The sequence below is a fragment of the Geotrypetes seraphini genome, chromosome 1 (genome assembly GCF_902459505.1).
Source record: "Geotrypetes seraphini chromosome 1, aGeoSer1.1, whole genome shotgun sequence".
Classification (NCBI taxonomy): domain Eukaryota; kingdom Metazoa; phylum Chordata; class Amphibia; order Gymnophiona; family Dermophiidae; genus Geotrypetes; species Geotrypetes seraphini.
Window position 1 is genome coordinate 119,821,349 of NC_047084.1, and position 26,659 is coordinate 119,848,007.

Sequence of the window (26,659 nt, forward strand, 5' to 3'; positions counted from 1 at the left end):
ATCCACAACCACGAAGAGGATCCCAACCTCTTCATGAACTCCTGAATCTCCACCAGCACCCAAATCCTTAACGAAATGGCCCCACTGAAAAAAAGAAGGTTCAGACCTAGAAACCAATCAGGATGGTTTGACTCAGAGCTCCTTGGGATAAAGAGAGAATTAAGAAGACTAGAAAGGAAGTGGACAAAGTTAGGAACACCAGAATCCAGAGACACCTGGCACCAAATGCTAGCTATCTACAAAAACACCATCTCAAAAAAGAAAAAAACCTTCTACGCCAACATTATAGGCAACACCTCCTTAAACAGTAGCAAACTATTCAAACTTGTCAATGACATGTTCGACACCCACGCCTACACAAACCCAGTAGCAGATTCCACGATCACAGCACACGACCTAGCCGATTTCTTCAACTCAAAAATATCTAAATCAAGACTTGCCCTCCCAAACTCACATGACTCCCACTGGAACTACACCATCCTACAGGATCCTGACTCCTCTTCTAAAGCCGACATGAGCTGGTCCAACTTCAAGGAAACTGACTGGCTAACGTTCATCAAGTTCTACAATAAATATACAAAATCTTATTGCAAATTAGACCCCTGCCCCCCTAGCGTGATGAAAGCTGCCCCCATCTACTTCAAAACCAATCTGCTAATCTGGATCAATCTACAATTATCCGCTGGGAAATTCCCGGAAGACCTAGGACAAATTATTATTATCCCCATAAAAAAGAAGCAACCAACAACATCTCCAACTACAGACCCGTCGCAAACATCCCTCTGGCTGCCAAATTAATGGAAGGCCTGGTAAATGCTGATCTAAACAACTACTTAGACAAATTCAACTTACTGCACACCAACCAATCTGGTTTCAGACCCGGCTTCAGCACCGAAACTATAATGGCCTCCCTTCTAAACTTCCTACACTCCCTTCTCAGTCAAGGCTCCAACGCTTTGATCCTCCAACTGGATCTAAGCAGCGCCTTTGACCTAGTCGACCACTCAATCATGCTGAATTGTTTGGAGTCAATTGGCATCTCTGGAAACACCCTTACCTGGTTCCGGGGATTTCTCGAACTCAGGTCTTACCAAGTACTCAAAGATGATAATCTCTCCTTCAACTGGAACAACAACTGTGGACTCCCCCAAGGCTCCCCGCTCTCACCGACCCTCTTCAATATCTACCTCATCTCATTGGGTCACCTATTACAGAGCCTAAATCTCACTTTCCACATTTACGCTGACGATATCACCATCGTACTGCCACTATCCGATATTTCGCGAATTTCATCATTCACCTATCCAATATCCTAAACCAAATAGAACTCTGGATGAAGGCCTACAAACTTAAACTGAACACAGAAAAAACCAAATTTTTCCTAGCTTCTCCCAACGAGCAGATAAAGGACAACAAGATTCACGTGAATGGTAAAGATTACGAAATTGATCAATCTATTAAAATACTCGGGGTTACCCTTGACAGACACCTAACACTAGAAAAACACACTGATTTAATGTTCAAAAAATGTATCTCTACCCTTTGGAAACTTCGCACCATCAAAAAATTCTTCGACGAATCATCCTTTTGTCTACTAGTACAAGCCTCCATCCTGAGTACTCTGGACTACTGCAACATCATATTTCTGGGAGCATACAAAAAGTCCCTCCACAAGCTAAGATTAATCCAAAACACTGCCGTCCGTCTCATCTTCGGACTCAAGAAATGGGAACATATCTCGCCATATCTCCAAATACTCCACTGGTTACCAGTTGAATCCAGAATACTTTTCAAATTCGCCTGCATCAGCTTCAAAGCAATCTTCGGGATGCTACCAACCTACCTAGCCTACCTACCATCCAATAAAGACCTCCCGCAGAACAAACCTCTTTACTTACCCATCCCTGAAATCATGTCACTACAAGAAGTACCTAAACAGAATGCTTTCTTTCCAGGCTGCCCAACTGAACACATGGCTAGCAAAACCAATACTCGAAGCCACATCATACGCGGACTTCAGAAAATCCCTGAAGACCCGCCTCTTCAACATCTCCTAAACTCTCCCCCTACCAGTTATAACACTCCTCGAAAGTCCTCCTTCTCCCTTCCCCCTAATGCTTAATGCTGTACACCTCTCTTACGCACTTTATACATATCCAGCTGTAAACAGCATTGATCTCTAGTAACTGTTCATACTGTACCAGCCTATAACTTACTTTAACACCCTGTATCCTATCGTAAACATCCCGTAACTGATCTCTTGTAAATATCTTGTACCTTTTGTAAACACCCCAATACCTGCTTACTTTGTTTTATCCTGTATCTTTGTAAACATCCTGTAACTGTTCTCTTGTTATTATCATAGAAACATAGAAAAAAGCAGCAGAAAAGGGCTATAGCCCACCAAGTCTGCCCATTCCAAGTATCCCCTCCCCTGAATTTACTCCCTTAAAGATCCCACGTGATCCAAGATGGCCGCGGTCGTGGTCTGCTGAACGCCGTCGGCAAGCCTACTTCTTAAAAACTTACTTCTCTGTTGTTGGTGCCGCAGAGTTTTGGTCATGCCGAAGAGAAGGGGAAAGGGAGCTTCTTCGGCCTCACGGCGTCCCGGAATAACCTCCTCCGGTAATATTGAGGAGTTGCTGCGGCGGATGCAGGGCGTCATCGGAGCGTCGGTATCGCCCCCGGCTGAGACGCTTCCTGATGACAGACTGGAGGTGTCTCCTCGGGCTCACGAGATCACATTGAGCCCCGACGCACGAATCCCTCCTCCTAACCCTCGAGCCGCTAGCTCCCCGGGAGTGGGGAGGCAGCCGGAAGTCGGCTTGGGCCCCCTCCCAGAGGCTGTGGGGAACGGCGAGAAGAACATCGACTCAGGCTCACAGGGATCGCAGTTGAGCCTGAGTGTACACGAGGAGATTTCCATCTCAGAATCAACCCCGACACAGGAGATACGGAGAGGAGAAGGTCCCTCAGCTGGTGAGCCTAACTTATCACTATTAAACTTGCAGACACTCAATATAGTGAAACCCCAAGAAGTTACATTGGAGGCTTTGTGGGATCTGATTGCTAATCTAACTAAGACAGTAAATACTAATCATCTTCAAATAGAGGGAAAAATAAAAATTCAAGAGAAAGAAGTTTTTCAGATAAAACAAGACTTGGGAGAATCCAAATTAGATATTCAAAGCATAAAAGATCAACTTAAATCTTCCAAATTGCTTCAGGACACTTTAATTAAGGATAATATAAATTTAAGAAGAAAGATAGAGACATTTGAAAATTTCTCCAGGAATAATAATTTAAGACTGATTAATTTTCCACGGATCTCGACAGTGACTCCAAGAGAAATGTTAAAAAGGTATATGTTGGAGATATTGGAAGTATCGGAAGATTTATTGCCTCCTTTCACCCAGGTCTATTATCTACCTAATAAAACTCAAGATCTTCAAGAAGAAAAAATTCAGGGACCAATGGATGTATCAGCTATGCTTGAATTATCTGATAAAGAAGTTGCAATACCTGCTACATTGATTGTGACCTTGGCTATTACGATGGATAAGAATTGGCTTCTGAGATTATTCTTTAAAAATAAAGAGAAAAAGTTTCTTGATTTAAAAATACAAATGTTCCCAGACTTGGCAAGAGATACACAAAGACGTAGAAAGGAGTTTCTATTATTAAAACCTGGTGTTTTGGCTTTAGGGGGAACTTTTTATCTTCGTCATCCTTGCAAGTGTATAGTTTATTACAAATCTCAGAAATATGTTTTCTTTGAGCCAAACCAGCTAACGGCCTTCCTCTCCTTGTCCCGCCTGGAGAAGGGGTAAGAATGAGGGCTTCAATAAATTAGACGCCTGAATATCAGTTACCATGTACAGCTTATCTTTAATGAATAAGTTTCTTTTAGTTCTGTTTAATATACATCATGGATCATAATTGTGGACTTGAGAGATTATACAAAAAAAATTTTTTTCTATGTAAATTTATGAGGTCTATTTTTTCGTTCATTTGATGTAATCACTTTCTGTACAAGATTTATCTTGATTGTAAATTTGAAATTTATAAATAAATAATAAAAAAAATAAAAAATAAAAAAAAGATCCCACGTGAGTATCCCATTTTCTCTTAAAATCCGTCACGCTGCTGGCCTTTATCACCTGGAGTGGGAGTCTGTTCCAATGATCCACTACTCTTTCGGTGAAGAAGTACTTCCTGGAGTCGCCATGAAACTTCCCTCCCCTGATTTTCAGCGGATGCCCTCTGGTGGTCGAGGGTCCCATGAGCCAGAAGATATCATCTTCTGACTCGATGTGTCCCGTGATGTACTTATGTTTCAATCATATCTCCCCGTTCTCTTCTTTCCTCAAGTGAGTACAGCCGCAATTTTTTTAATCTTTCTTCATACGTGAGATCCTTGAGCCCCAAGACCATCCTGGTGGCCGTTCGCTGAACCGACTCGATCCTCAGCACGTCCTTTCGGTAGTGTGGTCTCCAAAACTGAACACAGTACTCCAAGTGAGGCCTCACCATGGCTCTGTACAACGGCATCATAACTTCAGGTCTCCTGCTGACGAAACCTCTGCGGATACACCCCATCATTTGTCTTGCCCTGGAAGAAGCCTTCTCCACTTGATTGGCAACCTTCATGTCCTCACTAATGATCACCCCTAGGTCGCGTTCCGCCGTGGTCCTAACCAAGGTCTCACCATTTAGTACATAAGTTCTACGCGGGTTTCTCTTACCCAGATGCATTATCTTACATTTTTTAGCATTGAAGCCTAGCTGCCAAGTAGTTGACCATTGTTCCAGCAACAGTAGGTCGTGTGTCATATTATCAGGTAATAAGCTTATGCCTACTATGTTGCAAAGTTTGGCGTCGTCGGCGAACAGTGATACCCCTTCCTCTAAGTCCTTGCGTCATATCTCTTATGAATAAGTTAAATAGAATTGGGCCCAGGACCAAGCCCTGCGGCACTCCACTGATCACGTCCGATGCTTCGGATGGGGTACCGTTCACCACCACCTTCTGAAGTCTACCGCTCAGCCAATCCCCAACCCATGTAGTTAGAGTGTCTCCTAATCCTATCGATTTCAGCTTGTTCAGTAATCTTCGATGAGGGACGCTATCAAATGCTTTACTGAAGTCCAAATATACCACGTCCAGTGACTCTCCGGCGTCCAGTTGTCTAGTAACCCAATCAAAAAAGCTAATCAGATTAGATTGGCAGGATCTGCCCTGGGTGAACCCGTGTTGGTGTGGATCACGCAGTTTTTCTTCGTCTAGGATTGTGTCAAGATTCTGTTTGATCAGTGTTTCCATGAGTTTACACACTATAGACGTGAGACTCACTGGTCTGTAGTTTGCTGTCTCTGTCCTGCAGCCCTTTTTGTGGAGTGGGATTACGTTGGCGGTTTTCCAGTCCAAGGGGACCCTTCCTGTGCTTAGGGAAAGATTGAAAGAACAGATAATGGTTCTGCCAGGACTTCCCTTAACTCCCTGAGCATTCTGGGTGTAGGTTATCCGGTCCCATGGCTTTGTTTACCTTGAGTCTTGATAGTTCGTCATAGACGCTATCTTGTTACCTTATTGTAAACATCCATTACCCTGTATCTTATTGTAAACATCCTGTAACTGCTTTCTTGTTATTACCTATTGTATTCACCCAGTACCTGCTCACTTTGTATATCCTGTATCCTACTGGTAACACTGTACTCTCTCTAGACACGACTTTCACTGTAAACCGCTTCGAACTTAGGGTATAGCGGTATATAAGAAATAAAATTATTATTATTATTATTTATTAAATTTGTATCAGAATCAACTAAATAAAGGTTGCATTTCAGGCACTATGCCTAAGCCAAATAAGGATCCCATGTTGGTTTCAAATTACAGGCCTATATCTTTGATTAATGTTGATAATAAGTTGTTGGCCAAACTTTTGGCTATGCGCTTGACAAAGGCTCTTCCTCATATAATTGGTATGCATCAGACGGGATTTGTTGCTTAGAGACTTTCCTCTAATAATACTAGACTGGCTTTTCAGATGTTATATCTAACCAAAGAATTAGGAGAGCCAGCTTTCTCTGTTTCTTTGGATGCAGAAAAGGCTTTTGATCGAGTGGAATGGACATTTATGTATCAAGCCATGGAATGGTTTGGCATTGGTTCGGAATTTATTCAAATGGTTAAAACCTTGTATACCTCTCCTGTTGCTAGATTATATATTAATAATAATTTTTCAGGGTGTTTCAATTTGCGGAGGGGGGTTAGACAGGGTTGTCCTCTATCTCCTTTGCTTTTTGATATAGTGCTTGAACCCTTATTATTAGCGATTCAACAGGTGAAGGGGATACAGGGTATTCCACATTATCCCAGGACAAGCAGGCAGCTATTCTTGACTGATGGGTGACTGATGGGTGACGGCACCGACGGAGCCCCGGTACGGACAATTTTAGAGTGATTGCACTCTAAGAACTTGGAAAGTTCTGGTAGGCCGCACCGCACACATGCGAGTGCCTTCCCGCCCGACAGAGGCGCGCGGTCCCCAGTTTCTTAGTTTCTGCGGAGCTAAGAAGACGTGTGTTCAACTGCTGTTGAATATATTTTTCGATTTTTGCTTTCCACGCTCGCGTAAACCCCTTGGAAAATATCATTTTCCTCATTTTTTCTTATTTTCATTGTAAAAAAAAAAAAATATATAACTTAGTTATTTTTTCTTTTCTTTCGGTTTCGCCCCAGCGGGGCCTATTGCCACTATCGAAGCCTTGGGCTTCGATTTGGCTGAAGCCATTTTTCCATTCATGCCCCCTCAACCCGGGTTTAAAAAGTGCCAGCGGTGCGCTCGGCCAATTTCACTAACAGACCCACATAACTGGTGTCTGCAGTGTCTTGGTCCTGATCATCGAGCGTCATCTTGTACCCGCTGCGCATCGTTAAAGAAAAGGACTCTAAAAAACCGCCAGATCCAACAGCGGTTACTTTTCGGTGCCGAAATGTCCGACTCCGCTGCACCGGCACCGACATCGGTTCCATCTCAGTCGGCACCTTCCTCGTCGATACCGCGCCAGCGTCGCACCCCCCAGGTAAGCCGGCTAAGAAGCCTTCCCCGCTGGAGCGTCCTCCGGTCTCCTCTGCAGTGAGCCCAATCCTGCCGACCGTGAAACGCCAGCGGAAGTGCTCCGCTCCGATCGAGGTTAGCCCTTCGACATCGGGTTCCTCTTCGGAGTGTAGAGCGGCACCCAAGGTACCGCAGAAGAAAAAAGCGGTACCGGTGCCCTCATTAGATGAGCGCATTGCCGCTGTCTTACAGGTTCAGCTCAGGGAACAACTCCAGCAGCTGCTTCCTGCTCTTTTAACCCTGAACCTTCCAGACCCGGTCCGGTCTGAGCCGCCGGTACCGGTAGTGCAGCAACCCCTTCTTTCTGCTTCCACTACTTCGGTACCGGTTCACTCGGCCTCATCGACATCGATGCCACTCCTTGCTCCGGAGCCGAGACATCAGTCGGTGCAGACTTCGGCACCGGTACAACCGATGACATCTCCCGGTACCGTGTCGATGAGATCGGGTAAGTCGATGCGCAAATCACGACATTTAGAACCCTCGACTCCAGAGTCCCAGGACCGTACATCTCATGTAAGAGACCCTGATCTGTGGGGTGACTCTGAAGAGCCTTTTCTTTCTGAGGGTGAGTGTTCCTCTGAAGAAGATAATTCTGCGCTACCTGATCCATCTTCAAAGCAAGAATCCACATCTTTCACTTCCTTTTTGAAAGATATGTGTGATTCCATGTCCATTCCTTTGGAGGCTGAGTCTAAAAAATCTAAAGCTTTTTTAGACTCTCTTGACTTTGACCAGCCTCCCAAGGAATTCTTGAAACTACCTCTGCATGACATCTTAAGAGAGACATTCTACAAGAATCTAGAGACTCCTTTAACAGTTCCTGGAGCTCCCCGTAAACTTGATTCTTTGTACAAGGTAATCCCTATTCCTGGATTCGACAAACCCCAGCTTCCACATGAATCATTATTGGTGGAATCTACCCTAAAAAAATCTTCAGGAGCTAGTGTATATGCTTCTGTACCTCCTGGCAGAGAGGGCAAAGCCATGGATAAATTTGGTAAGAGACTTTACCAAAATGCAATGTTGGCTAATAGATCTGGCAACTATGCATTCCATTTTTCATTTTATTTGAAACATCTCCTTACCACCATGGCTTCATTTGAACAGTACCTTCCCCAACAAAAACAACAGGCTTTTCATCAATGCTCCTCTTCTCTATTCCAACTTCGAAAATTTCTGGTTAGGTCCATCTATGATACCATCGAGCTTACCTCCAGAGCAACGGCTATGTCTGTGGCCATGCGTCGACTTGCCTGGCTTCGGGTATCCGAGCTTGATGTTAATCATCAAGATCGGTTAGCCAATGCACCGTGCCTGGGGGATGAGCTCTTTGGTGAATCCATGGACTCCACCACTCAAAAGCTCTCGGCTCATGAAACACGCTGGGATACTCTGCTCAAAACTAAAAAGAAGCCCCCTACTACACGGCCTTTCAGACAGCAGTCGGCTTATCAGCGCCGCTATGCAGCTCGACCATTGCAGACACCTTCCCAGCCACCTAGACGTAAACGTCAACAACAACATCAACCTCCAAGACCTCAGCAGCAACAGCAGCCTGTGAAGCCACCTCCACAGCCAAAGTCACAACCCTTTTGACTTAATTCTCCAAAGCATAGCCAGTGTTCAAATCTCCACCCACCTTCCTCAACCCATAGGTGGTCGTTTGTCTCTTTTCCTCAGCCGATGGGAAATCATCACCTCGGACCAATGGGTCCTCAACATCATCCACCACGGCTACTCTCTCAACTTTCAAACTCTACCGGCTCTAAGTCCGCCAAAAGAGTCTGCTTTGAACACTTCTCAATCTGCTCTCCTTATTCAGGAAGTTCAATCCCTTCTCCTTTTAAACGCTATAGAGGAGGTTCCTCCAGATCAGCAGGGGCAGGGATTCTACTCCCGTTACTTTCTAGTCCCCAAAAAAACAGGAGATCTCAGACCAATCCTAGATCTTCGCGATCTCAACAAATGTTTGGTCAAGGAGAAATTCAAAATGCTTTCTCTGGCCACTCTTTACCCTCTTCTCAATCAAAACGACTGGCTATGCTCTCTCGATCTCAAAGAAGCATACACTCACATACCGATCAATCTAAACTCCAGACAATATCTTCGCTTCATGATCAATCGTCGGCATTACCAATACAAGGTGCTTCCTTTCGGTCTTGCCTCCTCTCCAAGGGTATTCACCAAGTGCCTCATTGTGGTGGCAGCATTTCTACGCTCTCATCACCTTCAGGTCTTTCCTTACCTAGACGACTGGTTAATCAAGGCCGTCTCATCTCAGTCAGTTCTTCTGGCCACAAACCAAACCATCTTTTTTCTACAAATCCTGGGGTTCGAGATCAACCTACCAAAATCTCACCTCATTCCCACTCAAAGGCTGCAGTTCATTGGAGCAATACTGGATACAATCCTGATGAGATCATTCCTACCATCCAATCGTCTTCACACTCTCCAATTTCTCTGTCAGCAGATACTTCCTCAACGTTCCATCTCTGCCAAGCATATGATGGTTCTTTTGGGTCACATGGCCTCCACGGTTCATGTCACTCCCCTTGCGCGTCTCCACCTGCGCACTCCACAATGGACCTTGGCCACTCAGTGGTCCCAGGCGACAGATCCTTGCTCACGACACATATCTGTGACATCATCGCTTCGTCAGTCTCTACAATGGTGGTTGATATCCTCCAATCTGTCCAGAGGTCTTCTATTTCATCTACCTCCACATCAGCTTGTCATCACCACCGACGCCTCCCCTTATGCCTGGGGAGCGCATTTGAACGAGTTTCAAACTCAGGGACTTTGGACACCTCAGGAAATGAAGCATCACATCAATTTCCTGGAACTCAGAGCAATGTTTTATGCCCTCAAAGCATTTCAACATCTTCTCTTTCCTCAGGTCCTCCTGCTATGCACAGACAATCAGGTTGCGATGTACTACATCAACAAACAAGGAGGGACAGGCTCTCGCCTCTTGTGCCAAGAAGCCCAGAGAATCTGGACTTGGGCCATAAATCACCACTTATTCTTGAAGGCGATCTACATCCAGGGAGAGCAGAACTCATTAGCAGACAAGCTCAGCAGAGTTCTACAACCACACGAATGGACTCTCGACCCCTCGACCTTGCAGTCCATCTTCGACCAGTGGGGCACTCCGCAAGTGGACCTCTTTGCAGCTCCTCACAATCATCAACTGCCCCACTTCTGCTGAAGACTCTACACTCCTCACCGTCTGGCAGCAGATGCGTTCCTCCTAGATTGGTCCAATCTGTTCCTGTATGCTTTCCCTCCGCTACCACTCATGTTACGCACCTTGTTCAAGCTCAAGAGGGACAGAGCCACCATGATTCTGATTGCTCCAAAATGGCCCAGGCAGCATTGGTTTTCCCTTCTACTTCAACTCAGTTCCAGGGAACCTTTTCAACTTCCAATATTTCCTTCTCTGCTTACGCAACATCAGGAGACCCTTCTGCATCCCAACCTCCAGTCTCTACACCTGACAGCTTGGTATCTCTCGGGCTGACTTCACATGATTCTCTGCTGTCTCAGTCCGTTCGTTCTGTTCTGGATGCTTCCAGGAAACCGGCCACTCTTCAATGTTACAATCAAAAGTGGACACGGTTTTCTTCCTGGTGTCTTCTTCATCATCATAATCCTCCGACCCTTGCAATGGAGACATTGTTGGATTATCTGCTTTCTCTGTCTGACTCTGGTCTCAAATCTACCTCCATCAGAGTCCATCTCAGTGCTATTGCGGCTTTTCATGAGCCAGTCCATGGGAAACTCCTTTCAGCTCATCCCCTGGTCTCCAGATTCATGCGAGGTCTTTTCAATGTAAAACCACCTCTTAAAGCACCTCCTGTAATCTGGGATCTTAATGTGGTTCTCTCTGCTTTGATGAAGCCTCCATTTGAACCTTTGGCTACCACTTCTTTCAAGTTTCTCACTTGGAAGGTACTTTTTCTTATTGCTCTCACCTCTGCCAGGAGGATCAGTGAGATCCATGCACTAGTTTCAGACCCACCTTTCACAGTCTTTCATCATGACAAGGTGGTTCTGCGTACACATCCAAAGTTTCTTCCTAAGGTTGTCTCTGAGTTCCATCTCAATCAATCTATTGTTTTACCTGTCTTTTTCCCAAAACCTCATTCTCATCCCGGAGAACAGGCTCTTCATACTTTGGACTGTAAGCGGGCTTTAGCTTACTATTTAGATCGTACTAAGCCCCACAGATCATCTCCCAAACTTTTTCTGTCCTTTGATCAGAATAAATTGGGACGTCCTGTTTCTAAACGTACGCTATCAAATTGGCTTGCAGCGTGCATTTCATTCTGCTATGCTCAGTCCGGACTAACACTGGAAGGTTCAGTCACGGCCCATAGAGTGAGAGCTATGGCAGCATCTGTGGCTTTCCTCCGCTCCACGCCTATTGAGGAAATCTGCCAAAGCTGCTACTTGGTCCTCAGTTCATACTTTTACATCTCATTATTGTCTGGATACATTCTCCAGACGGGATGGTCTCTTCGGCCAATCTGTTTTGCAAAATTTGTTTTCCTAATGGCCAACCTTCCCACCATCCCTCTTTTTGTTAGCTTGGAGGTCACCCATCAGTCAAGAATAGCTGCCTGCTTGTCCTGGGATAAAGCACAGTTACTTACCGTAACAGGTGTTATCCAGGGACAGCAGGCAGATATTCTTGCGTCCCTCCCACCTCCCCGGGTTGGCTTCTTAGCTGGCTTATCCTAACTGGGGACCGCGCGCCTCTGTCGGGCGGGAAGGCACTCGCGCGTGCGCGGTGCGGCCTACCAGAACTTTCCAAGTTCTTAGAGTGCAATCACTCTAAAATTGTCCGTACCGGGGCTCCGTCGGTGCCGTCACCCATCAGTCACCCATCAGTCAAGAATATCTGCCTGCTGTCCCTGGATAACACCTGTTACGGTAAGTAACTGTGCTTTCTGGAAAGGAGTTTAAAGTGTCTGCTTATGCGGATGATATACTGCTCCATTTGAGAAATCCTGAAACAACCATTCCTTACTTACTTTAGTTGCTTGAGAATTTTGGAAGGTTCTCAGGTTATAAAATAAATTGGGCTAAATCAGAAGTTCTTCCTCTAAATGTCCATTGTACAAGAGGATTATTTGATACCTTTTCTTTTATATGGAAAGAAGAAGAAATAAAATATCTAGGTATATGGTTGAAAAATACAGTTGACGAGACAGTTAAAGTAAATGAAAAATTTTTATTACAAAAAGTAACAGAGTTATGTGAGCAATGGAATATATTACATTTGTCCTGGTGGGGAAGAGTCCAAACTGTCAAGATGATGATTTTGCCTGTTGTTTGTTACCAAATGGGGATGATTCCAGTTTTTTTTCAGGGGTCTTTTTATAAAAAGTTGAATAGTATCATAACTAAATTTATTTGGATGGGCAAAACTGCAAGAATTGCCTTAGTGACTTTACAAAAACCAATTGAGGAGGGAGGGGTAAATTTTCCAAATTTCTATAGGTACCATCAATCCTATATAATGCGCCAAGTATGTATTGGGTCCTCCCAGAACTCATATGGAGGTGCTTCCAGACTGGTTATGGTTGGAATGGCAGCTCATGTTTCCTATCAGGCTTCGTCATCTGCTGAGTATTAAAATGCCTAGAATAAGAAAAAGTAATAAGATAATAATGGACACATAGAAAACTTTAAAATATGTTAATAATTTAACTCCTCTTACTATTCAAAAATCTACTTATCAAAATATATGGCTAAACTCCAAGATCCAAATAGGCAGATTTAAGATTGTCTGGAAGGATTGGATTAAAGTAGGAATACCTACTTTAAATGATGTTATATCTGAGGGTAAACTGCTGGAATTTTCACAATTGCAACAGAAATTTGGTCTTGATAAAAAACAAAGTTATAAATGGTTGCAATTGAAGCAGGCTATTCAGGCAGGGTTCCCTGAATGGAAATCTCTCAATAATCAATTTACTTTTAGAAATCTTGTGCTTTCAGGCAGATTTTCTGGGTCACCAGGCCGCACAGTGGTATAAAATATTATCTGGATATTTGAATAAGAAACCAAAGAATGGACTTCGAGATATTTGGAGCATTGAGATTAAGCATCAGATTAATGCATCTCAATGGCCACGTATTTGGTCTTGGAGGATGAGATGTACAATGTCTGCGTCTATGAGGCAAACATGGTTTTTCCTGTTACATAGAGCACTCTGGTCCCCTGTTCGTTTAAAAAAATTGGATTGCTCTAGGTCTGATAGATGTTGGCATTGTCATCTTGAGGCTGGAACTTTAGATCATCTATTATTTTATTGTCCTTTTATCAATGCTTTTTGGAAATTAATTTGGGACCAAATAAATTGTATGCTTGAGAATCCGGTAGCCTTGTCATATGATACCATCTTGTTTGGCATGTCTATGAGGGCGAGGTCTCAAATATCCTCAAATAATAATAAGCTTTTAATGATTTTAACAGGAGTTGCCATTCAACAGATAACATATAATTGGAAGGATTGTACAAAATTGAACTACTGTTTTTGGTGGAATTCGGTGTGTCACTTGTATGAGATGAAACGAATATTAGCGGTTAAGAAAGGATGTTTTTGTAAATTTGAGGATGTATGGAGGCCATTAATAAATTACTATAAGGACTAATCAATATTTTTCCCCTTTTAAAATTTGTGAGTTAGGGAGGGAGGGTAGGTTTTTAGTATATCTTATATTCACATGGAAAATGATATTTATATTATATTATGTCATAACTAGTCTTTAAGCCCGTTACATTAACGGGTGCTAGAATAGATGTGTCTGTCTGTCTGTGTTTCTTTATCTCTCTCTCCTTGGCCGCTGTCTGTATCCTTCTGTCTCCCCCTCCCCCCAAGCAAAGCTGTCTGCCCCCAGCACCCACCTCCCCCCCAAATGTCTCTCCATGGCCCTCTTCTGTCTTCCCCCCCCCAGAGCAAAGCTGTCTGTCCCCCAGCACACCTCCCCCCAAAGCAGGCCCCTTTCCCTATCTCTCCATGGCCCCTTCTGTCTCCCCCCAGCACACCTCTCCCCCCAAAGCAGCCCCCTATCCCTCTCCCTGTCTCTCCATGGCCCCTTCTGTCTCCCCCCCCAGAGCAAAGCTGTTTGCCCCCTCCCCCCAAAGCAGCCCCCTTTCCCTCTCCCGCTGACTCTCTCTCTGGCCCCCTTTCTCTGTCTGTCTTTCTGTCCCTCTCCCTGCTCCTGTGTCTTTCTTTCTTTCTGTCTCCCTCCCTCCCGCTGTCTGTCTGTCATTTTTCCCCATTTCCCTGTGCAGCAGCATTTCCATCCCACTTCCCTATGCAGCAGCAACAGCATTTCCTTCCTATCCCCCCCTTTCCTGTGTAGAAGCAATAGCAGCATTTTCCCCCACTCCCCCTTTCCCTTCTATTATCTTCTCTTCCCTGCTCTGTTCGGCCCCTCCCCCTTCTTTTACTGCCGTTGTCGATCCGGCCTGCTCCTGACCCTCCCACCGCCGACAAACCTTGGGACTCCAGCCGCATAGGCAGCACTTTAAACACGCTGCTTCGCGGCCTTCTACTGGCAATTTCCTCTGCCGCGTCTGTGTCCGATGATGTCATCAGAGACGCAGCAGAGGAAATTGGCAGAGAAGGGCACGAAGCAGCGTGTTTATAGTGCTGCCTACGCCGCTGGAGCCGGGAGGCGACGGAGAGGGCAGTGGGTGCTAGCGGCCAGCAGCCGCCGCTCCGCAGGTGGAAAGCAAGGAAGGGCACGCATGTGCACTTGTCTTGCCTCGCATGAGGCCAGACCGTAAGCCGCGCATGCGCACTTCCTATGGGTCGCTACAGCTCACGGAAAACAGACGCACGCATAGGAAGTGCGCATGTGCAGCTTACCGTTTTATTATATTAGATTACTTATCAAAGATGTTTATGTGGGATGGGTAGGAATGAAATTTCTTTTTGTAATTGTTATAGATTTACAAGTGGAATTGTATATTTGCTTTCGAATGAGTTTCTGTACACTTGATGTCAAATTTAAAATGAATAAAGATATATAAAAAAAAAAATAAAATAAAAATTAAGATTAAGATTTAAAAAAAATCCAATATCATTAAACCCCCACTTATCTATATGAATTTGAACCTTAACCATCCTTCTCCACACCCACCCTTTCTCATCTAATAGTAGTACTCTCTACCCAATGTAACTCTCTTCATTTAACTTATTACAAACCAAATTAAGAGATCCAACTTAAAATCGCATTACGACCCTTAACCAGGGACAAGTTTCCTATTCTCCCAAACCCACAGAGTAGCAAATGCTATGTAGCTGTTGGAATCATCCCTGAAGCTCTCTTTAGGGATGTGAGCTTTGTCTGATAACAATTAGGGTGCAGATTATTTCCCATGGGGCGGTCAATGCAGCTTCTAGATTCCGTCTTGTACGTCTTCACTTTAAAGGCAGTAAGTTTTTGGCTAACATTGCATGGAGTTAGTACTGTTTTCACAATTCTGACATATTCCATCTTACATTGCAAAGCTGGATTTTTTGTGGGAAAGTTCCTTTCTTCTTCCAGAATTTACAGCTCTAGTCCGTTCCCCGACCGTCTGCTCTTCATTCTGAAGGGGTCTTCACTTCCTCTGGTAACTCTTTAAGCTTTCTTGTGAGGGGGGAGACACTTTGATGTCAGGGGGCTTTGGGCATTTTTCAGGATGCTTGCAACTTTGAATCCTCCCATTTCAGATTCTTTCTTGGAGTCACCATGTATTGAGCTTCCAAAGGTTGCGTTTGTGCAAGACCCCCTTTAAGTGTTACTTGGCAGTGGTTTTTAGTTCTTCCGGAACTAAGGGAAGTTATTACATTTACTTCATAGTGGTCAGACAGGGGCTGGATCTCATTCTGGTAAATTAGTTTCTCAGAGTTAGACATTTCCAGAGAAAAACTGAGAATATTTACAATTTCCCTATGGACACCGAATTTGCACTATCTTTGCTTGGCTCTCATCGAGCAGTGCTAGCAGTTTTGGCAGATGCCATTTGGCCTAGCCACAGCTCCATGAACATTTTAGAAAATGAGGGCAGTAGTGGCGTTTTGGCGTAAACAGGAGATTCAGGTACTTTCTTTCTTAGACAACTGCTTGATTCGGATGTCTTCCAGCCAGGTCAATTTGTCAGACACAAACAGGTGATTTCTTTTATTTGAATTTCTTTTCTTCAATCCTTTGGATGTGAATCTTCAAATTTCCAAAGAGCTCTTTTCTCCTATACTAATTATTGGACTATCAGGAGATGTTGTTCACGTAGGAGAGGAATGTGTTTCTTCCTAGAGACTGGGGCGACAGGTTACAGTCTCAAGTTTGCCTTCTTAAGTCACCAAGAACAAGAGTATGGGGTTCTGTACAGGTTCTATGATCTATGGTGGTGACTCCACTGGGAATTCGGCTCGCTTTCACATGAGAACGCTACAGCAGTCGCTTTTGTTCCAGTGGTTTCCAGTATCTCAAGGCTCCAATTGTAGTATCTAGTAGGCTCCTCAAGCATTGCTCAATATAATTTGGTGGCTCAGCGAGATTAATCTTTTCAAAGGCATGCCTCGGTCTTTGCTGGACTGGCTCAAAGTTGCCAAACATCCTTGGCTGTCGGGTTGGGGGGCTCAGTCCCTTCAATCCTCAGCGCAAGGAGTCAGTACTCGTTCATTCTTCTGGACTGAAGCACGGTCAGGCTACCGTTTCAGGAGTTTCAGACCATTCTTTCGGAATGACGATAAAGGTCTTTTAGGACAGTGTTATGACAGTGGTATTTCTCTACAGCCAGGAAAGTACGTGATGTGCTCAGTTGGCGAGTAAAGTAATGGTTCTACTTCAATGGGTGGAATCTCATCTTACTCTTCTGTCAGCGCATCATTTTACAGGACAGGAAAAGGGTTTAGGTAGACTTTCTCACCACAAAATCTGAGCATGGACTGTCTATTGTCTGTTAAAATGTACAGCGCTGTGTAAGCCTTTCAGCGCTTTAGAAATAATAAATAGTAGTAGTAGTAAAATCTTCTACATCCTGGAAATTGGGAACTATTTGCTCAGGCGTTCCAGCTCTTTGTATAAAGTTGAGATCTCCTAGAAATAGACCTCATGGCCTCATCTTGAAATTCAAAGCTTCCTAGCTTCTTCAGCAGACGCAGGGAATGGCAGTCAGAAGGGGTAGCAGCATTGCTTCTTTCTCGCCTCTGGTTTCTCTTTTTAAGCGTTTTCCCCTGGCTGATGATTGGATGGATTTGCCATCTCAAGCTCACTTTCAGAGAACAGTAATTAGAGAATCTCCGGATTGGCTGCACCATCCTTGCTATGTGGATCTGATGAGTCATTCGATGGCCGAGCTGTTGAGATTTCTGGTATCTCTGGATTTACTCACCTAGGGTCCAGTCAACATGGATATTCGTCCTACTTTGATATTACGACCTAGCTTTTGAAAAGTCATAGCTGATGTGTAAGAGTTATGCGAAGCAGGTTATTTCTTCTCTTCTCCAGGCAATACAGACGTCTTCACCTGTGGCTTGTGCTTCCTTTTGGAGGCTTTTCCTTTCTTGGGTACTTCTCAACATTGGCACCCTTCCAGAGTTGTATGTTTTATATTCTTTCTTTTTGGGCACAAGCGTATTGCCAAGGGCTTAGCGTTCAATTCCCTTTAGCTTCAAGTGGCAATCTTAGCTTGTTACATGGGCTAGGTATCTCGCTCTTCGCTTACTTTTCAGCTTCATGTAGTTCAGTTCCTAAAAGGAGTACAGTATATTCGTATACCTCTTAAGAAGCCCTGTCTAGAGTACAGTCTTAAGGTACTTCTTCGCAGTTTACAGAAGGCTTCGTTTCAACCTTATCTTTTGAGACTCTAAAAGGCTGTGACGTTGAACACGGTGTTTCTTGTGGCCATGGCTTCAGCTCGGCGGTTTTCTGAGTTGCAGGCTTTGTACTGCGGGGATTCTTATTTCTGATTTACAAATTCTGGGGTGTCAGTTCGGACAGTACCACAATTTCTTTCTAAGGTGGTATCATCCTTTCTTTTATGCCACTTTCACTTTTCCTTCCTTCTTCCTGGGAGGAGGAATGGGGAGGCGAGCTTTTCTTCACTGCGTTTTTTTTAAAGTGCATAGCATTCTCCATAATCTATAGTTTTCTAATGACTTTTAGTCGTTTAGATCACCTCTTTGTATTTTTCAAGGGACGCAACAAACGTATGGCAGCGTCCAAAGCCTCCATCACTCAAAGGGTCCAGGAGGACATTCTTTACGCTTACTTGATGGCAGGGAAGCGGTTGGCGGAAGAACTTCATGACCTTGTAACAAGCTAAGATTGCCACTTGAAGCTGAAGGGAATTCAGCCAGAGCAATGGCAGTTACTTGGACTCAGTGCAGAGGTTTTTTCCTTGGAGGAGTTTTGTCACGCAGCTACTTGGTCTTCCAAGAATACTTTTTCTCAGCATTACCAGTTGGATGTGGGGGGCGCATGCGGAGGCTGCATTTAGTGCTTTGGTTGTTGCGGAGGCGGCGTTTGATTCTCACCCAGATTGAGGATTGCTTTGCTACATCTCATTGGTCTCTGGATTCATCTACTGCTGTTGCTAAGGAAGGAAAAATTATGTTCTTACCTGTTAATTTTCTTTCCTTTAGACACAGCAGATGAATCCAGAACAACACCCTTTCTGGATATTGTCTGTCGGTTTTTTCTTTTGCAACTTTTGAAGTTTGTTATTATTGATGGTTGTGTTCTGTATTATTACCTTTTGAAATTTGTTATGGGAAAGAAGTTTTTTACATGCTAAGCATATTGATGGTTACGGATGCTTGGGCAAGGAGCAATACTGAAGATGCAGGAGGTGTGCCAGCCAATAGGACCACCTGTTATTCAGTTTCTCTGTCTCCACCTGCTGGTAGATGTGTGCTATCCCATTGGTCTCTGGATTCATTTGCTGCATCTAAAGGAAAGAAAATTAATAGGTAAGAACATAATTTTTCCTTCTTCCTCCTCTCATTTTGTCCTCTGCCTTTCCTTCCAGTTCTCTTTTGCTATAGTTGCACAGAGTCAGGGCTGTTTTGCTTAATGCTGGAATATATTTTATACCCTCTCAGTCTGTTGCTTTTCATTTTACTGACCCTTCCCTTCTCTCCTCCAGGTCTAAAAGACTCCCAGTTTCCCCAGGATGATGACATGGCCCCCTCAAACCCCTTCCTGGATGATGATGAAAGCATAAGAAAGGATTCCAGATTGGTGGATCTTGCCACTGAGCTACTGATGGTTGCTACATCACGACGTAACATGCGTAAGTCTTTGCATTTCTGCGTGCCTGTTGAGAGAAGGTCCCTCTTTATGCACATAGCGTGATAAAAACTGCTCTGCATTCATTTATGAGGATTTAACTCACAAAGAGTCAGTAGTGGCTCAGAGTGAGTTACATTCCTGTAATGTGGGTATTTCTTTGATGCTAAAAACAATATAATGCCCTCTTCTGTATCGCTTGGTAAACTGTTATAGTCCTTACGAATGGATTAAATGCCTCACTGCTACCAGGAGGTGGAGACTGAGCACAAACTTGTATGTCAGGCAAGAATCTTCCCAGCAACTTAGTCTTCCTCAGTCTCTGTTAAATCAGGTGGTAAGACTAATTCGGCTCCCCTCTTAGCACTTTTGGAATTTTGTTTTGGACTCGTCTTCCTAGGGTGGAGAGATGAGGAGCAGGAGTAGCTTAGTGGTTAGAGTACTGGACTGAACATCAAAGGGTGCCTAGTTTAAATCTCACTGCTGCTCCATGTGACCTTGGGCAAGGCACTTAACCCTTTATTGCCTCAGGCACAAAATTAGATTACTACTGAAAAAGATGTAAGCAAATCCAAATAAATAAGATAAGGAAATGTATTAGATTAGTTCATTTTAGCTTTATACCCTTTCAGTAGCAGCTCAAAATGAGTTAGTTTCAGATGCGCTAGGTGGGTTTCTTCCCTTTTTACCATTCCAATAATTGTCCTGAAATAGCGGAGGTAATGCTTGTACAGGATAAAGATCCATTTGAGAGTTTATTTATTTAAAATATGTATATCATTCATGGCAGATTACACAGGAGTCACAAAATATAAAACCAATTCTTTTCACAACAGTTGTTCAAATGCTCCCTGAAATAACATTTTCTGTACCTGCTTGCGGAAAGTACAATAATTTGCCTGAATTCTTGCAATACTTGCAAGCTGCTGCCACTCAAAATGGGGGGAAAAAAGCTGTTATTTGTTTTTGCTAGGTGATAATCCCTTGGGGCAGGCAATTAAGTAACTTGTCAGTGCCGGAGTTCAATTGAGGAGCCGTATTAATAAATCTACAGGGGAGAGCCCTCCAGTGGTTAAGTTGGTGCATAACACCTCCCAGGCAAACTGTACTCATCCATCCTAACCATTCTTGGACTTACTGGCTGAGGCTGAAAGCTTCCAAAGGCTGCAGTGTACAGTTAACAAGCAATCTCCTTGCTCATTTTTGCTGCACAATACAGAGAGGGGATCAATGATCAAATTATCTCGCATAGTATTTTAAAATACATGTTATTAGCTAACTTGCAGCAATCCTGAGCAACTTCTAACCTGCATGAGAAATCAAGCTCCAAGTCTGAGGTAGCATATAAGGGTTGGGAGGGGGCTCAAGCCGAACATCCTGGTAGGCTCCATCCACCCTAAACTAATTTGAACCCTCTCTGCCCCTTTCCCCTTACAACTTATGTCCAGGCAGCAATTTTAATTTTTCATAAAATCCAGTTCTTAAACTGCCCAGCCACAAAGAAAAACTGACACTGACGTAGGCTAATATTATGGGGCAAGCCAAGGAAATAGAGTGCAGGTTTTGAGAAGGCTCCAAGAGGAAGGAAAGGTGAGTAGTGGAGCCCCTCAGGGTTCGGTGCTGGGGCTGATCATGTTCAATATGTTTGTGAGTGACATTGCTGAAGGGTTAGAAAGAAAAGTGTGCCTTTTTGCAGATGATACCAAGATTTGTAACAGAGTAGACATCGAAGAGAGAGTGGAAAATATGAAAAAGGATCTGCAAAAGTTAGAGGAATGGTCTAATGCCTGGCAACTAAAATTCAATGCAAAGAAATGCAGAGTAATGCATTTGGGGATTAATAATCGGAAGGAACCGTATATGTTGGGAGGTGAGAAGCTGATATGCACGGACGGGGAGAGGGACCTTGGGGTGATAGTGTCTGAAGATCTAAAGGCGAAAAAACAGTGTGACAAGGCGGTAGCTGCTGCCAGAAGGATTCTGGGCTGTATAAAGAGAGGCGTAGCCAGTAGAAGAAAGGTGTTGATGCCCCTGTACAGGTCATTGGTACGGCCCCACTTGGGAGTATTGTGTTCAGTTTTGGAGACCGTATCTTGCGAAGGACGTAAGAAGACTTGATGCGGTCCAGAGGAGGGCGATGAAAATGATGAGGTTTGCGCCAGAAGATGTATAAGGAGAAACTGGAAGCCCTGAATATGTATACCCTAGAGGAAAGGAGGGGCAGGGGAGATATGATTCAAATGTTCAAATACTTGAAGGGTATTAACGTAGAACAAAATCTTTTCCAGAGAAAGGAAAATGGTAAAACCAGAGGACATAATTTGAAGTTGAGGGGTGGTAGATTCAAGAGCAATGTTAGGAAATTCTATTTTACAGAGAGGGTGGTGGATGCCTGGAATGCGCTCCCGAGAGAGGTGGTGGAGAGGAAAACGGTGACTGAGTTTAAAGAAGTATGGGATGAATACAGAGGATCTAGTATCAGAAAATAATATTAAATATTGAACTAAGGCCAGTACTGGGCAGACTTGCACAGTCTGTGTCTATATATGGCCGTTTGGGGGAGGATGGGCTGGAGAAGGCTTCAATAGCTGGGAGGGTTTAGATGGACTGGAGTAGGTTTTGATGGAGATTTCGGTAGTTGGAACCCAAGCACAGTACCGCTGGGTAGAGCTTTGGATTCTTGCCCAGAAATAGCTAAGAAGAAAACATTTAAATGGAATCAGGTTGGGCAGACTGGATGGACCATTTGGGTCTTTATCTGCCGTCATCTACTATGCTTGAGTACCTGATTGTAAAAACCGCTTAGATAACCTTGATAGGCGGTATATAAAATCCTAATAAACTTGAAACTTGATGTTACTACACACTGTTGTCTTCAAAAACAGAAGGTGACGTGACCCCCGGGATAGAAAATGACACGGTGACTGTTACCTGTGGGTAACCCGCTGGAACGGGGGAGAAAATCAACTAATTGCCGCGGGTACAGGACAAGGCCATTCACCACCCCAGTGGACTTGTCCTCGCAGTAAAGGATCTGCTGTGAGTTGCCTCCCTTCCCACCCCTCGGAATCAACAGCCACCCTTGTGATTTCAGGTGCAGCAGCCACCCCCCCCCCCCCCCACATTGTGAGTCCAGCAGCCACTCTCTCTCCCTATCGTGGGTCAAACAATCCCCCACCCTCACACCCAATGTGTTTGCTTCCGGGGATTCCATGTATAAACAGGCCCGCTGAAGCCGCCCCGGAAGGCTTCCCTCCAATTTCAGAGCTGACGTTGGAGGGAAGCCTTCCGGGTCAGCCGGGGATCCCAGTTACCTCATCAGTCCTCCTTCCAGGTGGGCTGCTCCTTCCTGCTTTCAGCCATACTTGTTTGCAGAGACCGTGCAGTGGCTCTTGCACGCTGCACGTGGTTGACCCAGAAGCCATCTCTCCAACAGCTGCACGCATCCCTGCAAACAAGTACAGATGAAGGCAGGAAGGAGCAGCCCACTTGGAAGGAGGACTGATGAGGTAACTGGAATCCCCGTCTGCACCCTGGATCTCACTCTCTTTTCCCACTCCCTGTACATAAGGGGAGGGGATAATGAAGGCAGGTGATGGGCACAGGGGAAATGCTAGAAAGGGACGTATAGGAGACATAAAGAAGGGAGATGCTGAACATGAGGAACAATAAGTACACAGAAATGGATGGGGAGCATGGAGAAAGAAGAAATGTCAAATGGTCAGGAGACCCTGGCAAGTGAGTTAAGAGAAGACAAAAGAAAACAGACTAACGCCTCAGACCAACATGATTTGAAGAATAAAATGATAAGACAACAAAAGGTAGAAAAAATTAATTTTATTTTCTTTTTTTTTATAAATCTTTATTCATTTTTAATTCTTACATCAAGTGAATTATAAATAATAAAACAATTTTCACAAATCACTTGTAATTACAATCATATATTCTTATAAAATAAAAATAAATACCCCCCTTTTATCAATATTCCCATGACCATATGATACATATTCCCCATCCCAACCCAAATATAAACTAACCATGTGCTTAAGATATCTGATCATTAGAGTAAATAGTCAATGGTCCCCATATTTTTTTAAAATTATGAAAATTTCCTTATCCCAGGACAAGCAGGCAGCTATTCTTGACTGATGGGTGACGGCACCGACGGAGCCCCGGTACGGACAATTTTAGAGTGATTGCACTCTAAGAACTTGGAAAGTTTTGGTAGGCCGCACCGCGCACGCGCGAGTGCCTTCCCGCCTGACAGAGGCGCGCGGTCCCCAGTTTCTTAGTTTCCGCGGAGCTAAGAAGACGTGTGTTCAACGGCTGTTGAATATATTTTTCGATTTTTGCCTTCCACGCTCGCGTAAACCCCTTGGAAAATATCATTTTCCTCATTTTTTCTTATTTTCATTGTAAAAAAAAATATATATATATAACTTAGTTATTTTTTCTTTTCTTTCGGTTTCGCCCCAGCGGGGCCTATTGCCACTATCGAAGCCTCGGGCTTCGATTTGGCTGAAGCCGTTTTTCCATTCATGCCCCCTCAACCCGGGTTTAAAAAGTGCCAGCGGTGCGCTCGGCCAATTTCACTAACAGACCCACATAACTGGTGTCTGCAGTGTCTTGTCCTGATCATCGAGCGTCATCTTGTACCCGCTGCACATCGTTAAAGAAAAGGACTCTAAAAAACCGCCAGATCCAACAGCGGTTACTTTTCGGTGCCGAAATGTCCGACTCCGCTGCACCGGCACCGACATCTGTTCCATCTCAGTCGGCACCTTCCTCGTCGACACCGCGCGATACCGCGCTGGCATCACACCCCCCAGGTAAGCCGGCTAAGAAGCCTTCCCCGCTGGAGCGTCCTCCGGTCTCCTCTGCAGTGAGCCCAATCCTGCCGACCGTGAAACGCCAGCGGAAGCGCTCCGCTCCGATCGAGGTTAGCCCTTCGACATCGGGTTCCACTTCGGAGTGTAGAGCGGCACCCAAGGTACTGCAGAAGAAAAAAGCGGTACCGGTGCCCTCATTAGATGAGCGCATTGCCGCTGTCTTACAGGTTCAGCTCAGGGAACAACTCCAGCAGCTGCTTCCTGCTCTTTTAACCCCGAACCTTCCAGACCCGGTCCGGTCTGAGCCGCCGGTACCGGTAGTGCAGCAACCCCTTCTTTCTGCTTCCACTACTTCGGTACCGGTTCACTCGGCTCATCAACATCGATGCCACTCCTTGCTCCGGAGCCGAGACATCAGTCGGTGCAGACTTCGGCACCGGTACAACCGATGACATCTCCCGGTACCGTGTCGATGAGATCGGGTAAGTCGATGCGCAAATCACGACATTTAGAACCCTCGACTCCAGAGTCCCGGGACCGTACATCTCATGTAAGAGACCCTGATCTGTGGGGTGACTCTGAAGAGCCTTTTCTTTCTGAGGGTGAGTGTTCCTCTGAAGAAGATAATTCTGCGCTACCTGATCCATCTTCAAAGCAAGAATCCACATCTTTCACTTCCTTTTTGAAAGATATGTGTGATTCCATGTCCATTCCTTTGGAGGCTGAGTCTAAAAAATCTAAAGCTTTTTTAGACTCTCTTGACTTTGACCAGCCTCCCAAGGAATTCTTGAAACTACCTCTGCATGACATCTTAAGAGTGACATTCTACAAGAATCTAGAGACTCCTTTAACAGTTCCTGGAGCTCCCCGTAAACTTGATTCTTTGTACAAGGTAATCCCTATTCCTGGATTCGACAAACCCCAGCTTCCACATGAATCATTATTGGTGGAATCTACCCTAAAAAAATCTTCAGGAGCTAGTGTATATGCTTCTGTACCTCCTGGCAGAGAGGGCAAAGCCATGGATAAATTTGGTAAGAGACTTTACCAAAATGCAATGTTGGCTAATAGATCTGGCAACTATGCATTCCATTTTTCATTTTATTTGAAACATCTCCTTACCACCATGGCTTCATTTGAACAGTACCTTCCCCAACGAAAACAACAGGCTTTTCATCAATGCTCCTCTTCTCTATTCCAACTTCGAAAATTTCTGGTTAGGTCCATCTATGATACCATCGAGCTTACCTCCAGAGCAACGGCTATGTCTGTGGCCATGCGTCGACTTGCCTGGCTTCGGGTATCCGAGCTTGATGTTAATCATCAAGATCGGTTAGCCAATGCACCGTGCCTGGGGGATGAGCTCTTTGGTGAATCCATGGACTCCACCACTCAAAAGCTCTCGGCTCATGAAACACGCTGGGATACTCTGCTCAAAACTAAAAAGAAGCCCCCTACTACACGGCCTTTCAGACAGCAGTCGGCTTATCAGCGCCGCTATGCAGCTCGACCATTGCAGACACCTTCCCAGCCACCTAGACGTAAACGTCAACAACAACGTCAACCTCCAAGACCTGGAAGGTTCAGTCACGGCCCTTAGAGTGAGAGCTATGGCAGCATCTGTGGCTTTCCTCCGCTCCACGCCTATTGAGGAAATCTGCAAAGCTGCTACTTGGTCCTCAGTTCATACTTTTACATCTCATTATTGTCTGGATACATTCTCCAGACGGGATGGTCTCTTCGGCCAATCTGTTTTGCAAAATTTGTTTTCCTAATGGCCAACCTTCCCACCATCCCTCTTTTTGTTAGCTTGGAGGTCACCCATCAGTCAAGAATAGCTGCCTGCTTGTCCTGGGATAAAGCACAGTTACTTACCGTAACAGGTGTTATCCAGGGACAGCAGGCAGATATTCTTGCGTCCCTCCCACCTCCCCGGGTTGGCTTCTTAGCTGGCTTATCCTAACTGGGGACCGCGCGCCTCTGTCGGGCGGGAAGGCACTCGCGCGTGCGCGGTGCGGCCTACCAGAACTTTCCAAGTTCTTAGAGTGCAATCACTCTAAAATTGTCCGTACCGGGGCTCCGTCGGTGCCGTCACCCATCAGTCAAGAATATCTGCCTGCTGTCCCTGGATAACACCTGTTACGGTAAGTAACTGTGCTTTATTGTAACGCTATCATCTTTTCCATCTTATATATGTGGCAAACTGAATTCCACCAAAATGTATAATTTAACTTAGTATAATCTTTCCAATTTTGAGTAATTTGTTGCATGGTGACCCCTGTCAATATTAATAATAACTTGTTATTATTTGCAGAAATCAGACTCTGAACTCTCATTGCTGTACCAAATAATATAGTGTCATAAGAGAGTCCTACATGATTTTCTAATAATTTATTAATTTGGGGCCAA

At 44.6% G+C, this 26,659-nt stretch overlaps 1 protein-coding gene across 2 annotated transcripts in view; it reads left to right on the forward strand.

Moving 5' to 3' along the window:
• The window catches only part of RGP1 (RGP1 homolog, RAB6A GEF complex partner 1), a 68,522-nt gene that overhangs the window by 19,294 nt on the left and 22,569 nt on the right, over nt 1-26,659 (forward strand). For both annotated transcript variants that reach the window (XM_033936971.1, XM_033936981.1), the window contains one exon: nt 19,279-19,425. In XM_033936971.1, the coding sequence (XP_033792862.1) occupies nt 19,279-19,425 (147 nt within the window). The remainder of the gene's footprint in view (nt 1-19,278; nt 19,426-26,659) is intronic.